This window comes from Branchiostoma lanceolatum, chromosome 1 (genome assembly GCF_035083965.1).
Source record: "Branchiostoma lanceolatum isolate klBraLanc5 chromosome 1, klBraLanc5.hap2, whole genome shotgun sequence".
NCBI classification, from domain to species: domain Eukaryota; kingdom Metazoa; phylum Chordata; class Leptocardii; order Amphioxiformes; family Branchiostomatidae; genus Branchiostoma; species Branchiostoma lanceolatum.
In genome coordinates, this window is record NC_089722.1 from 43,702,908 (window position 1) to 43,719,442 (window position 16,535).

General features: G+C 41.2%; 4 protein-coding genes across 5 annotated transcripts in view; 3 read left to right on the top strand and 1 right to left on the bottom strand.

Moving 5' to 3' along the window:
- Positions 1-16,535, bottom strand: part of LOC136424851 (zinc finger protein 782-like) — a 33,744-nt gene that overhangs the window by 13,354 nt on the left and 3,855 nt on the right. The gene's annotated exons all lie outside the window — the stretch shown is intronic.
- LOC136424721 (histone-lysine N-methyltransferase PRDM9-like) lies at positions 233-4,147 on the top strand. Of its 2 annotated transcripts, XM_066413355.1 has the most exons (3): positions 233-324; positions 1,298-2,296; positions 2,463-4,147. In XM_066413355.1, exons 2-3 carry the CDS (start codon positions 1,300-1,302, stop codon positions 2,468-2,470), a joined length of 1,005 nt encoding a protein of 334 aa, XP_066269452.1. In that variant the 5' UTR covers positions 233-324; positions 1,298-1,299; the 3' UTR covers positions 2,471-4,147. The 2 variants fall into 2 exon arrangements, with proteins under 2 accessions (XP_066269452.1, XP_066269443.1); XM_066413346.1 differs by having other exon boundaries at positions 1,298-4,147.
- LOC136424913 (gastrula zinc finger protein XlCGF57.1-like) lies at positions 5,101-8,216 on the top strand. Its single transcript, XM_066413569.1, has 2 exons — positions 5,101-5,129; positions 5,916-8,216. The coding sequence occupies exon 2, from the start codon at positions 5,923-5,925 to the stop codon at positions 7,018-7,020; it is 1,098 nt and encodes a 365-aa protein (XP_066269666.1). The 5' UTR covers positions 5,101-5,129; positions 5,916-5,922; the 3' UTR covers positions 7,021-8,216.
- Positions 9,015-13,385, top strand: LOC136424735 (zinc finger protein 845-like). The gene is made up of 2 exons (XM_066413366.1): positions 9,015-9,077; positions 10,524-13,385. Exon 2 carries the CDS (start codon positions 10,531-10,533, stop codon positions 12,619-12,621), a length of 2,091 nt encoding a protein of 696 aa, XP_066269463.1. The 5' UTR covers positions 9,015-9,077; positions 10,524-10,530; the 3' UTR covers positions 12,622-13,385.

Consider the following 16,535-nt stretch of genomic DNA (forward strand, 5'->3'; position numbering starts at 1 on the left):
GGTCAAGGGTTACAGTGCGTGGTATTCTCAGTGCACCCAATAAGGCCACTGTATGTATGTAAATACCTAAATATATCGTGAATAATAGTCCTATTTTGAGTTTCCAAAAGGGAACAAAGAAAGAAAAGTACACAAATATAAAGAAGACAGCAAAATGGATTTGTTCGATGCTTCTACAATGCAGGCAGAACTTCCCGCACACAAACTGGGTAATCAGGCACAAACCATGACCTTTCACCCCACGCCAAGGTCAGCCGTCACCCGTTGTTTCGCTCTGAAGACGCTTACAGTATTTCTGAGGGTAAAAAGCAATACTAGAAGCAGGTAAGAACTTGATTTACCATAAATATCTGCCTTATCTTGAAGCAGAGGAGCTATAGGTTATTTCCATGGTGTATGGGCGACATCAGGACCGAAACTTTGGCTTTTCGGGGTGAGAAAATTGGCGAGGGGGGAGGGGGGCGAAACCACACGTCACATCGCTCGGGACAAAAGGGCAATTTTTGTTAGAAAAGGTCTAAGAAGCGTGCTACAGTACTCTGATTCACTTTATCTTCACGGTGACAAAATTTCACGGCGTACGGAAAATTGACATTTTCACTGAACTTTAACTTCACGGATGGATGTGTGAAGGAATCGTAAATGATAACCCCCTCTTTATGCCGACTGACCATGTTGACGACCATGTTTGATGACCATGGCACGGAAAACGGATTATGAGTTTGGATCATGGACTATTATGTATGACATTTACTTTTGATGTAGATAGATAGATACAATTAAGGATGTTTAGAGGGGTTCGGAACACAACCTGAGTCATTATGCGCTGCGCTCTCGAAACATCATAATATATGCTATAATAGTCAGCAAATTTGACTGTGAGCATCAACAAGAAGAAGAAGAAGAAGAAGAAGACATTTTTTCCGGTTATGATAAGTTCAAGGTACTAAGTACAGAGGTGACCGTGAAAACAGATAACATAAAGTTACAGTGAAAGAAAGAAAAAACAAACAGTATCACTAAGTTGAGACAGAATCACAAAAGAAACCATGTTAAAAAATTCCGGGTCATGCATGCGTAGTCAACTTTGGAAAAAAATGTCTGTATGCCAGATTCATGATAAGAATGAGGGGGGGGGGGGATCAAGGGAAGAGTACAAGTGGGACAGGTTTTACCGTCATTACGATGGGAGTGGAGGCTGGACAGTAGTGCCAACTTCCCATTTTTGGTATTAGTAGAAAAAATACGGTCTTGACTTGTTTAATCGTTTCAAATTCTTTGTCAATTATTATCTTAGACATGGCAGAGGCAGGTGATGGGTCTCCTACTGCTGTTCCCCAGAACCTCTGCGATGGGTCTCCTACTGGAGTTTTCTGGGACGGAGATGCAAGCAACGTTAAAGATCAGCCAACTGGAACCAAAACCAGTTTGGACAACCAGCCAGAAGCACATACCAATGAGAAACCCTACATGTGTGGGGAGTGTGGGTACAGAACAGCTGACAAGCATAACCTATCCCGACACATGAGAACCCATACTGGTGAAAAACCCTACAAGTGTGACCAGTGTGACTATTCCGCTTCACAGAAATCAACCTTGAACCAACATCTAGCCAAACACACCGGTGAGAAACCCTACATGTGTGGTGAGTGCGGGTACAGGACTGCTGTCAAGCGTAACCTATCCAGACATATGGGAACCCATACAGGAGAAAAACCCTACAAGTGTGACCTGTGTGATTATTCTGCCGCTGAGAAATCTGTCTTGCAGAGCCATCTAGCAAAACACACCGGTGAGAAACCCTACATGTGTGGCGAGTGCGGATACAGGACAACACACAAGGGTAACCTGTCCAAACATATGAGAACCCATACAGGTGAAAAACCCTACAAATGTGACCAGTGTGATTATTCCGCCGCACAGAAATACAATTTGTACAGACATCTTGCAAACCACAGCGGCGAGAAACGCTTCATGTGTGAGAAGTGCGGGTACAAAACAACTAACAATTCTCACTTATCCGAGCATATGAGAACCCACACAGGAGAAAAACCCTTTAAGTGTGACCAGTGTGACTATTCTGCTGCATTGAAATCCTCTCTATACAAACATCTAGCCAGGCACTCTGGAGAAAAACCCTACATGTGTGGGGAGTGCGGATACAGGGCAACTCTAAAGTCTCACTTATCCATACATATGAGAACCCATACGGGTGAGAAACCCTACATGTGTGGTGAGTGTGGATACAGAACACCTCGCAAGTCTCACCTATCCAGACATATGAGAACCCATACTGGTGAGAAACCCTACAAGTGTGACCAGTGTGATTATTCTGCAGCCCAGAAATCTGACTTGGACAGCCATCTAGCAAAACACTCTGGAGAAAAACTCTACATGTGCGGAGAGTGCAGGTACAGGACTGCCGACAAGCGTAGCCTATCCAGACATGAGAACCCATAGAGGTGAATAGCAAACCTACATGTGTGAGCAGTAGAAGTATTCATCAGCTCGAAAATCATTATTTGTCCGGCATCTAGCTAAACACACTGATGAGAAATGCGTACGAATTGCAGGTACAGGACAACAGAAGTTATCCGACCATACATACATGTATATTGAACATAAGAAAATTGATGTAAGAACAATGCAATGTCTGAGAATAAGCCATCTCACAACTCCGAGTGCGCATCTGCAGCCGCGATGCATTGTGGTTTGGGAGCAAAGTTTTAAGTCCCTTTTTGTAAACAATTATTTGTGAGACGTGTTTGCAACAAGCCCGCTTGGAGTGGCCGTAACATTACCCACAATCCATGCGGTGCTGGAAATGTGAGAAGACTTATTCATACAGAAGTGAATCTGTATAAATATGATAACACTGTACTGAATCTGTACATCTACAGTACTTTAGTCTCTATCGAATACTTTATGTCATGGTATTCGTAAAGAAAACGTACAACAGAGTGGAACATGCTTTGTTTGAATTGCCTTAAAAGTAAGTGTAAATGATAAGGTTTTGACACTCGATACCAAAGTTATTTCCGTCAAATCTAATATGGGCCAGCCTGACAGCTGACTTTGTGCTGACAGTTTACTAAAAGTTGTGCTTTATTTTAAGAAGTCTGCATAAAGTTAAAGGCTAATCAATCACTAACCTATAGCTATATATTAGTACACGAATGATTATGCTATAATGGAGTGTTAAACATAATCTTCTGTAATATGACGCGACTTTATATGTAAGAATATTGATTTAGAATATTTTAAGAAGCATGATTACTGATAACAAGCATAATTACTGATATAATTTCAAAAAGCTGTGCATTTTTCAAGGCTGTGATGTTTATTTTTCTTACTTACTTATTTACTAGCATATACACTATATATTGGAATAATTATGACTGATATACCTGAAATGTATCATAGTGAACTAAGGTTGTGTTTTGTGAAACGTCTGTCATGGTCGATATGATATTTACTAGCATATACACTATATATTGGAATAATTATGAATGATATATCTGGAATGTATTATAGTCAGCTAAGATTATGTTTTATGAAGCGGCTGTCATGGTCGAAATGTAAGAAGACAGCTGATTCAAAATATGCTAATAAGTTTGATAGAATATACTAGTAAGTTTAATAAAAGAACAGGATGCATTCCATTTGTATCTAGTGTGCAAGTGAAAACGTCCCAACTCTCTCTAGAAGGCCTGAAAGAAATGTCACAGGGTTACCTGACTTACAGAAGGGTTAAAGTTGAAATGCCAAGTCCCTCAACGACGCTAAATGTTAGATTTTACTTCAATGTCCAATTACTGATATGATTTCAAAAAGCTGTGCATTAAGTTCAAGGCTGTGACATATTTTTTTCTTAGTTACTTATTTACTAGTATATACACTATATATTAGAATAATTATGACTTATATACCTGGAATGTATCATAGTGAACTGAGCTTGTGTTATAAGAAGCGTCTGTCATGGTCGATATGTAAGAACACAGCTGATTCAAAATATGCTAATAAGTTTAATAAAATATGCTACTAATGTTAATGATAATGTGCTAATAAGTTTAATAGAATATGCTACTAATGTTGATAAAAATATGCTAGTAAGTTTAATAAAAGAACAGGTTTCATTTCATGTTGATCTAGTGTGGTAGGATCTTCGATCTGCCATGGGCGACAGAAAGTTGTGGAAACATGTGTGTTACCTCTAACTCAAGAGGATGAACTGAACTGAAACTGGTAGATGCTACCATGCTGGCCGTACAAGTGAAAACGTTCCAACTCTCTCTAACAGACCTGAAAGAAATGTCACAGGGTTACCTGACTCACAAAAGGGATAAAAGTTAAACGGCTTCGTTCCCTCAATAATGAATGTTAGATTATACATAAATCAACCACATGACATAATAAACAAAACATCTATAATGAAAATGTTGGCGGTTCAAGGTTGTGATGTATATTGTTTCTTTTTCATTCGTCTTCCACTGTCTCGGCAAAAGAAGCCGGACCCAATAAGTTAGAACTTAGTGTCAGTAACTAGAGTAGTCATATGTTACCTTGTTCATCATTTTCTGTCTGTCCATCCCGTGTTACATGTACTTGCAATATAGCCCACGAGCAAGAATTCGCAAAGAACTTTCAATTTAAAAGTGGGCAAAGACAACAAAGGCAATCTTAAACCCGGCAATAATTAGGGAAATAGAATGCAACTGTCGATACAGAGGGAGAGAACACTCGCTGAAAACTATAACGTGAAGTGTAATGATTAGTCAAAGGTTTATTTTGTGTGCACAAGATGCTACCAACCTTCATTGGTGATTTTTCCCATCTAAATTACAGTTCCCTGTATAAAAGTTCAAAATTAACAAACAAAGAAAGAAAGAAGCTGAAGGAAGAAAGAAAAAAGGCAGACAGAAAGAAAAGGAAAAAAATTCAAAAAGAATCCTGAAAGGTCAGCAAATGGGTGCAACAATTCTAAAATGTAGGCGGAACTTTCCACTTACTAACTGGGTAACGAGGCACAAAATATGACCTTTCACCCCACCCTCAGTTCACCTTTCACCCGCTGCTTCGTTAAAGCCGCTTGACGATTGTGTAAAGGGAAAAATCAACAATAAAAGCAGGTAAGAACTTGGAATATGCTACATATCTATCTTATCGTGAAGCAGAGGGGCTATAGGTCGTTTCTATGTTGTACCGGTAACATTAGGACGTAACGTAAAACTTTTTGGGGTGAGAAAATTGGCGCTTGGGGAGGGGGGCGAAACCACAAGCCACGTCGTTCGGGACAAAAGGGCCGTTTGTGTTAGAAAAACTCTAATAAGAGTGCTACAGTATCACCAAAATATGACAGAATATTACAATAGAAACCCTTTTTAGACTAAAAACAAGTTTCCAGGTCATGCATGGAACTTTGGAAAAACTGTTTGTAAAGAAAAGCTGTTTGTAAAGAAGATTCATAATGGAATCACGATCCAGTAAACGGATGAGCGGCCTAAATGACCTTCCCACCTGGCCGAAAGGATCTACTCTACTCATAAACATTAGGGGGGGGGGGGGGGGGGGGCAGCAGAGAGTACAACTGGGTCAGCTGTCAGCGTCAGTACGACTTAGCCTGGGTGCCAGACCACCGCGCTCCTGGCGCTAATCCTTCGGCCGGGGAAGCAACTCGCGCCGCCGCCACAGATAGATGCCAAGCGCTCCCGGGTGCCAACTCTATCCCTACTACTAGGTCTTCCCCGCCCAAAAGGGGTTATCATCGCATCGCGCGAAAGGTCTGGTATCCAGGCTAGTACGACTGCACTTGTTGGGCAACTTTTTTTTTGTATTAGCAGAATAAAAATGCAATCTTGACTTATCCTATTTAAGATTGATGTGTTTGACCTTTTCAATTTTTCTTCCGATTATAGGTTAGGCATGGCAGAGGCAGGTGATGGGTCTCTTACTGCTTTTCCCCAGAGCTGTGATGGGTCTCCTACTGGAGTTTTAGGGGACAAACATCAGAGCAATGTAGAAGACCATCCTACGAAAAGCAAAGCCAGTTTGGACGAAAAGCCATCAGAACATTCGGTTGAGAAACCCTTTATGTGTGAGGAGCACGGGCACAGGACAGCTAACAAGAGTCACATATCCAGACATATGAGAACCCATACTGGTGAAAAACCCTACAAGTGTGACCAGTGTGACTATTCTGCTGCACAGAAATATTATTTGGATCGACATCTATCCAGACACACTGGTGAGAAACCCTACATGTGTGGGGAGTGCGAGTACAGAACAGCTCACAAGCATCACCTATCGAGACATATGAGAACCCATACAGGTGAAAAACCCTACAAATGTGACCAGTGTGACTACTCTGCTGCACAGAAATCCACATTGGACAGCCATCTAGCAAAACACTCAGGTGAGAAGCCCTTCATTTGCGGGGAGTGTGGGTACAGGGCAACTCAAAAGTCTAACCTATCCAGACATCTGAGAACTCATACAGGAGAAAAACCTTACAAGTGTGACCAGTGTAATTATTCTGCTGCAAATAAGTCCGCCTTTGACAGCCATCTAGCCAGACATACTGGTGAGAAACCTTACATGTGTGGGGAGTGCGGGCACAGGACAACTGAAAAGTCTACCTTATCCAAACATATGAGAACCCATACAGGTGAAAAACCCTACAAGTGTGACCAGTGTGATTACTCTGCTGCACAGAAATCCACCTTGGACAGCCATCTAGCAAAGCACTCTGGTGAGAAACCCTACATGTGTGGGGAGTGTGGGTACAGGACTATCCGCAAGTCTCAGTTGTCCAGACATATGAGAACTCATACGGGTGAAAAACCCTACAAGTGCGACCAGTGTGACTATTCCGCTGCAGAGAAATGTAATTTGAACAGCCATTTAGCAAACCACACCGGCAAGAAACCCTACATGTGTGGGATGTGCGGGGACAAAACAACTAACAATTCTGACTTATCCAAACATATGAGAATCCACACAAGGGAAGCCCTTCAAGTGTGACCAATGTGATTATGCCGCTGCACATAAATCCACATTTGGGAGACATCTTATCAAACACACTGGAGAAAAACCTACATTTGTGGTGAATGCGGGTACAGAACAGCTCACAAGTCTCACTTATCCAGACATATGAAAACCCATACTGGTGAAAAACCTTACAAGTGTGACCAGTGCGACCATTTATACTGCACAGATAGTCCATTTCGACCGACATCTAGCAAACCGTTCAGGTGAGAAACTATACATGTGTGGTGAGTGTGGGTACAGGGCAACTGAAAAGTCTCACTTTTCCAAACATATATGTTAACACATACCGATGAGAAACCCTTGAAATGTGACTAGGGTGACTATTCTGCTGCACAGAGTCCACATATCTCCATACACAAGAAAATTTCTTCAAATATAATAACACTGTGCAGAATCTGTATACTTTTTTGTCCTCTATCGAGTACTATTATGTGTGGTATTCGTGGAAAGACCTGCAACAGGGAGGAGCATGGTTTGTTGGAAGTGTTAGTATAGGTTAAGTATAAAGACATGTTATAACTCGATATCAAATAAATCACTGTCAATCTAAGATAGGCTATCTTGACGACTGACTTTGTACTGACATCCTACAAAAATGCTTTTGTGTGACGATTGTGCATAAAGGAACATAACGTTAAAGGCTGTCATGTTAATTTTCTCACTTTGTTACTTACCTAAACACTATATATATTATATAACTAATGATTCCGCTATAACTGGAGTGATTGATATTATGAAGAATGGTGAAGGCAGCCTGTGTTGTATGAAGCGACTGCAATGGCTGACATGTAAGAACAAAGTTGACTTAAAACATGTTAGTTTCTGACAAGTTGAAATAAAATAATCTGACATAAGAATAGCCTCCATTCCATTTGTCCTTCCTTGGTCTGCGTTCTGTACTTCGGGAAATACGAACATGTTGTAACTTATAAGTGTTGTCGTTTTCTCACTTATTTTCTCACATCGTTCAAAATGTTGTGCTTCAGTGTAACACATGTTCGTAGAGTTAAAGGCTGTCATATTTATTTTCTCATTTATCTACTAACGTAAACACTATATATTGGTACGCTAATGATCATGCTAAATCTGGAGTTAGAAATGTCATATGAATAATATGTAAGAACACAGTTGATTTGATTTATGACAAGCTAGAATAAAACGTTTAATAAGAAAACCGATTCCATTTTTACTTTTGTGTATGTTGTGCTGGCAAGGTGAGTTTCCATGATTATAATAGTTTACATTTACACTAAGAACTAACACGGATTCAGAAAGTATATCTATATGCGTACATGATATATAATGTGCGAACACCAGTTATACACGCAAAATATTCAAGGCAAAAAACACCACTGTGTATTTTGTGTACAAGATGGTACCCACCTCCGTTGGTGATTTTTCTTCCCATATCAATTGCATAAACCCGTGTATGACATTCTCTGATGACAAAAAAAAAAAAAAACAAGCTGAAAACAGAAATGGTAGCGGATAAGTGTTAGGCCTTTTGTAATGTATGCAGAAATTTCCACCCAATAAGTGGGTAATCAGGTGCAAAATGATTACTACCAACACAGATGAGCTTCCATGATAGAAATATATTTACTACTAAGAGCTAACAAAAGGACAGAAGGTATATCTACATATATATGCGTACATAATATGACTTACTTGACTTATTTACATAATATATAATGTGCGAACACCAGTTATACATCCAAAATAATCAAGGCCAAAAAAATATCACTGGTACAAAGTGTCTTTTGTCTCCGTTGGTGATTTTGTCTTCCCATGTCAATACCCTGTGTATGAAATTCTCTGTTGACAAAGAAAAGGATAACGAAAATACAGTGGATAGGTGTAGCCCTTTTGTAATGTCTACAATGAAGGCAGAAATATCCACAGAAACTGGGTAACCAGGCGCAAAATATGACCTTTCACCCCAAGTCAAGTTCACCTTTCACCCGCCGCTTAGCTTAGGTATAAGAAGAGACTTGCAGGATTGTGAAGAGAAAAATCAACACTAGAATCAGGTAAGAACTAATGAGTTATGCTAATTACCAGCCTTATCGTGAGGCAGAGGAGCTATAGGTCGTTTCTATGGTGTATGGGGCCACATTAGGACGAAATGCAAGGACATTATGTCCTTGCGAAATGTAAGACTTTTCGGAGGTCGAGAGAAGGGGGGGGGGGGCGAAACCACACGTCACGTATTTTGGGATAGAAGTGCCGTTTTTGTTAGAAAAATCCCAAGAAGGGTGATAAAGTATAACCGGAATGAGGCAACTGTAATAGAGAGAATGTGGAAATGAAACGAAAAGCAAATTTGATTGGCGTGCATGCGTGGTCAACTTTGAAAAAATGGTTTGTTCAAGGAGGTTATGGTTTGTCGTATAACAGATTCATGATACTGGAGGGGGGGGGGGGCACAGAAAGAAAAAGTCTTCGTTTCTGCTTGTGACAAACCCCCCTGGGTGAAATAGTAATCTTAGAATCAAGCTGCTTACTCTATATGAATAAAGGTATATGAATAATGTGTAACAAATTGTTTAATGCTTTAGTAACTGTCCTTCAATGTATTGGCACCCAGGCGGTAGCCGTAGCGACTAACGAAGGGAATATTTGCTTGATATTACATATACTTTCCCTTCTCAGTCGTGGGGCACGACACAATTTCACTTCTACTCGTGCGACGCCGGCCTTCTAACTTGCACGCCGGGCCCGATTCTTGTTCTCCCTGAACTCCCAACGCACTCACATACGTCGCCGGGCGCTTTAGCAACGCCGCAAACCCCAAGTTAGTCCACAACAGGGCTTGATGCGGCAAAAGTCAATGGAAAACAGCATCGGGCCCACCATTTTGGTTCTAAATACAACGTCATGTCTTTGTGAAGGTTAGACATCCAGGTAACCAATATATAAAGAGAATTCAAACTCTACAACTGGATAAGAATTCGGATATTTATTTCCGGACATTTCGAGTGACATCCATTACTCTTCTTCATCGTCACTAAAGTGAACTAGCAGAACTAACCAGTACTTATTTACAATAACTAGAAAAACCGGAAATAAATCTCCGAATTCTTATCCAGTTGTAGAGTTTGAATTCTCTTTATAAACGTCATGTCTTATACAGTCTGATTGGTCAAGCCCAGTCATGTGAGAAAACGCACCAAGTGCGTTGGGAGCTCAGGGAGAACAAGAATCGGGCCCGGCGTGCAAGTTAGAAGGCCGGCGTCGCACAAGTAGAAGTGAAATTGTGTCGTGCTCCACGACTAAGAAGGGAAAGTATATGTAATATCAAGCAAAAACTCCCTTCGTTAGTCGCCACGGCTACCCAGGCGGTTACTTATTTAGTTCTAACTGTGATAACGTTATACCACTCGATTTGTTGCAAGATTCCTAAATGTGCCAAGTCCTTTTATGTCCAATACCTGGCCACTAATGTGTGCTTCATTATTTCAATTTTTGTTCACTAGGTTAGACATGGCAGAGGCAGGAAATGGGTCTCCTACTGCTGTTCCCCACAGCTTCTGTGATGGCTCTCCAACTGGAGTTTCATTGGACAGGGATAAAAGCAATGTAAAAGACCAGCCAGCAGTGTCCTGGCATTTCTGGGGTGGGTATCCTACTGGAGTTTCTCGGGATAGAGACACAAGCAATGCTGAAGACCAGCCGTCAGAAACCAAGACAAGTTTTGACAATCAGCCAGAAGAAAACACTGGTGAGAAACACTACATGTGTTCCTGGTGCGGGTACAGGGCTAAGTACAAGTCCAAGTTGTTCAGACATATGAGAACCCATACTGGTGAAAAACCGTACAGGTGTGACCAGTGTGACTACTCTGCTGCACAGAAATTCCATTTGGACAGGCATCTAGCCAACCACACTGGTGATAAACCCTACATGTGCGGAGAATGCCGGTACAGGACAACTGACAGGTCTCACCTATTCAAACATATGAGAACTCATACTGGTGAAAAACCCTACAAATGTGACCAGTGTGACTACTCTTCTGCAGCGAAGTCCTCAATGGACAGTCATCGAGCCAAACATACCGGTGAAAAATCCTATCAGTGTGGGGAGTGCGGGTACAGGACAGCTCACAAGCGTAGCCTATCCAGACATATGATGAGAACTCATACAGGTGACAAACCCCACATGTGCAGGGAGTGTGGGTACAAGACAGCTGAGAAGCATGAGCTATCGAAACATCTAAGAACTCATACAAAACCCTACATGTGCGGGGAGTGCGGGTTCAGAACAACCCAAATGTATAACTTATCCCAACATATGAGAACTCATACTGGAGAAAAACCCTACAAGTGTGACCAGTGTGACTATTCCGCTGCACAGAAATCCACTTTAGACCAACATCTAGCCAAACACACCGGTGAGAAACCCTACATGTGTGAGAAGTGCGGGCACAGGACAGCTCACAAGCATCACCTATCAAAACATATGAGAACCCATACTGGCGAGAAACCCTACAAGTGTGGCCAGTGTGACTATTCCGCTGCACAGAAATATCATTTGGACCAACATCTAGCCAAACACACCGGTGAGAAGCCCTACATGTGTGGGGAGTGTGAGTTTAGGACAGCTCACAAGCATAACCTATCCGTGCATATGAGAACCCATACCGGTGAAACCCCTTACAAATGTCACCAGTGTGATTATTCTGCCAGAAAGAAGAGCACCTTGAACAGACATCTAGCCAAACACACCGGTGAGAAACCCTACATGTGTAGGGAGTGCGGGTACAGGACAGCCGACAGGCGTAACCTATCCGTGCATATGAGAACCCATACTGGTGAAAAACCCTACAAGTGTGACCAGTGTGACTATTCCGCTGCACAGAAACATCATTTGGACCGACATCTAGCCAAACACACCAGTGAGAAACCCTTCATGTGTGAGGAGTGCGGGTACAAAACAACTAACAATTCTGACTTATCCGAACATATGAGAATCCACACAGGAGAAAAACCCTTCAAGTGTGACCAGTGTGATTATGCCGCTGCACATAAATCCACATTGGACCGACATCTAGTCAAACACACTGGAGAAAAACCCCACATGTGTGGGGAGTGCGGGTACAGAACAGGTCACAAATCTGCCTTATCCAGCCATATGAGAACCCATACTGGTGAGAAACCCTACAAGTGTGGGGAGTGCGAGTACAGAACAGGTCACAAATCTGCCTTATCCAGCCATATGAGAACCCATACTGGTGAGAAGCCCTACAAGTGTGACCAGTGTGACTATTCCGCTGCACAGAAATCCACTTTGGACAGCCATGTAGCTAAACACACTGGTGAGAAACCCTACATGTGTGGGGAGTGCGGGTACAGGACAGGTGACAAGAGTCACTTATCCAGGCATATGAGAACCCATACTGGTGAGAAACCCTACAAGTGTGGGGAGTGCGGGTACAGAACAGGTCACAAATCTGCCTTATCCAGACATATGAGAACCCATACTGGTGAGAAACCCTTTATGTGTGACAAGTGCGGATACAGAACAGCTCACAAGTGTCACTTATCCAGCCATATGAGAACCCACATTGCTGAATAACGAACCTACAAGTGTAACCAGTGTGAGTATTCAGCAGCTCGAAAATCAGATTTTGTCGGGCATGTAGCTAAACACACTGATGAGAAATGTGTACGAATCGCAGGTACAGGACAACAGAAGTTATTCAGCCATCGATACATATGTATGGAACATTGATTAAGAACACTACATGTGTTCTATCCCAATGTCTGTCTGAGAATATGTCATTTCACAGTTCCGAATGCGCATCTGCTTTCGCGGTGCATTGTCGTCCAAGGTCAATGTGTAAGATTCCTCATTTGTAAACAACGTCGAGACGTGGTTGCATCATTCCCGATCCCGCTTGGAGTGGCTTTAACCTATGACATTACCGACAAGCCCATGCGGTGCTGGAACTGTGAGAAGACTTATTCATACAGAAGAGAATCTGTACAAATATGATAACACTGTACAGAATCTGTACATCTACAGTACTTTAGTCTCTATCGAGTACTTTATGTCATGTTATTCGTAAAGAAAACGTACAGCAGAGTGGAACATGCTTTGCTTGAATTGCTTTACATGTAAGTATAAAGAAAAAGGTTTCGACACTCGATACCAAACTTATGTCCGTCAAATCTCATGTAGGCTATCCTGATAGCTGACTTTGTGCTGACATTTTACTAAACGTTGTGCTTTATTGTAAGAAGCGTGCATGAAGTTTAAGGCTAAATCACTAACATATACCTATATATTAGTACACGAATGGCTATGCTATAATGGAGTATTTAACATAATCTTCTGTAATATGATATTCATGTTTTAAATGTAAGAATATTGATTTAGAATATTTTAAGAAGCATGATTACTGTGCATTTTTCAAGGCTGTGATGTTTATTTTTCTTACTTACTTATTTACTAGCATATACACTATATATTGGAATAATTATGACTGATATACCTGAAATGTATCATAGTGAAGTAAGGTTGTGTTTTGTGAAACGTCTGTCATGGTCGATATGATATTTACTAGCATATACACTATATATTGGAATAATTATGAATGATATATCTGGAATGTATTATAGTCAGCTAAGATTATGTTTTATGAAGCGGCTGTCATGGTCGAAATGTAAGAAGACAGCTGATTCAAAATATGCTAATAAGTTCGATAGAATATACTACTAGTTGTAAGTTAAATAAAAGAACAGGTTGCATTCCATTTGTATGTAGTGTGCAAGTGAAAACGTTCCAACTCTCTCTAAAAGGCCTGAAAGAAATGTCACAGGTTACCTGACTTACCAGAAGGGTTAAAGTTGAAATGCCAAGTCCCTCAACGACGCTAAATGTTGGATTTTACTTCAATGTCCAATTACTGATATAATTTCAAAAAGCTGTGCATTAAGTTCAAGGCTGTGACATATTTTTTTCTTAGTTACTTATTTACTAGCATATACACTATATATTGGAATAATTATGACTGATATACCTGAAATGTATCATAGTGAACTAAGCTTGTGTTATATGAAGCGTCTATCATGGTCGGTATGTAAGAACACAGCTGATTAAAAATATGCTAATAAGTTTAATGAAATATGCTACTAATGTTAATAAAGATATGCTAATAAGTTTAATGAAATATGCTACTAATGTTAATAAAGATATGCTAGTAAATCTGATAAAAGAACAGGTTTCATTTTCAGTCTACAGCCCATGACAGAATGTGCGCATCAAACAAGAAATACCCGACCTGTGAAGAAGATGTTGATGAGTCTGATCGTCTATCCGGTTACGCAGACATTAATTAAAGTAGGAGCCCTGGGTGTTGGCGGTTCAAGGTTGTGACATTTTATTTTATTTTGAAAAGGGGGCAAGGACAACAAAGATAGTCTAAGAAACGGTAAAATTACGAAAATAGAAGACTTCTGATATAGAGGGTAGAGCAGACTCGCCCAAAATATGTAACGTGAAGTACAATGATTAATCAAAAGTGTATCTTGTGTGCAAAGGATACTACCCGCCTCCATTTTCCCATATCTAAATAACAGTTGACTTGACACAGAAAGAAAGAAAGAAAGAAAGAAAATTGAAAAAGAAACATACAAAAAACAAACAAACAAAATGTCAGCAGATGGGTGCAACCGATCTAAAATGTAGGTGGAACTTCCCGCACACTAACTGGGTAACGAGGCACAAAATATGACCTTTCACCCCACCCTCAGTTCACCTTTCACCCGCTGCTTCGTTATAGACGCTTGCGGATTGTGTGAAGGGGAAATCAACAATAAAAGCAGGTAAGAACTTGAAATATACTACATATCTATCTTATCGTAAAGCGAGGGGCTATAGGTCGTTTCTATGGTGTACGGGTAACATTAGGACGGAACGTAAAACTTTTCTGGGTAAGAAAATTGGCGATTGGGGAGGGGGGCGAAACCACAAGCCACAAGCTAGAGAGACATTAGCCTCGTATGAACCAAGCGTAACACAGCACCAAGAGACCACGTCTAGCGATATAATAGACGTTAAACAAGGACAACAACAACAACGTCGTTCGGGACAAAAGGGCCGTTTGTGTTAGAAAAGCTCTGAAAAGGGTGCTACAGTATCACCAAAATATGACAAAATATTGCAATAGAACTCCTTTTTAGACTAAAAACAGGTTTCCGGGTCATGCCTGCAACTTTGGAGAAACTGTTGGTAATGAAGATTCATGAATATTAGGGGGGGGGGCAGCAGAGAGAACAACTGGGTCAGGTTTCAGCGTCATTGCGATTCCAGTTGAGGTTAAACGCTTGTTGGAGCAACTTTTTTTGGTGGTAGTTTTTTGGCAGAATAAAAATGCAATCTTGACTTATCCTATTCTAAGATTGATGTGTTTGACCATTTCAATTTTCCATCCGTTAGGTTAGACATGGCAGAGGCAAGTGATGGGTCTCCTAGTGCTGTTCACCAGAGCTTCTGTGATGGGTCTCCTACTGGAGTTTTAGGGGACAAACATCAGAGCAATGTAGAAGACCAGCTAACGAAAAGCAAAGCCAATTTGGACAAAAGCCTTCAGAACATACGGTTGAGAAACCCTTTATGTGTGAGGATTGCGGGTACGGGACAGCTAACAAGAGTCACATATCCAGACATATGAGAACCCATATGGGTCAAAAACCCTACAAGTGTTACCAGTGTGACTATTCTGCTGCACTGAAATATCATTTGGATCGACATCTAGCCAGACACACCGGTGAGAAACCCTTTATGTGCGGAGAGTGCGGGTACAGGTCAGCTGACAGGGGTAGCCTATCCAGACATATGAGAACCCATACTGGTGAAAAACCATACAAGTGTGACCAGTGTGACTATTCTGCTGCACAGAAAATCCTTTTGGACCGACATCTAGCCAAACACACCGATGAAAAACCCTTTATGTGTGACGAGTGCGGGTACAGGACAGTTAACAAGAGTCACAAATCCAGACATATCAGAACCCATACAGGTGAAAAACCCTACAAGTGTGACCAGTGTGACTACTCTGCTGCAGAGAAATCCACATTGGACCGACATCTAGCCAAACACAGTGGTGAGAAACCCTACATGTGTGGGGAGTGTGGGTACAGGACAGCTCAAAAGCTCCAGTTATCCAAACATATGAGAACTCATACTGGAGAAAAACCCTACAAGTGTGACCAGTGTGATTACTCCGCTGCGCAGAAATGCAATTTGGACCGACATCTAGCCAAACATACTGGAGAAAAACCCTTCATGTGTGGGGAGTGTGGGTACAGAGCAACTCAAAAGTGTCACTTATCAAAACATATGAGATGTCATACTGGTGTAAAAACCCTAAAAGTGTGACCAGTGTGATTATTCTGCTGCACAGAAATACACATTATAGAGACATCTAACCAAACGCTCTAGAGAGAAACCGTTCACGTGTGACAAGTGCGGGTTCAGAACAGCTC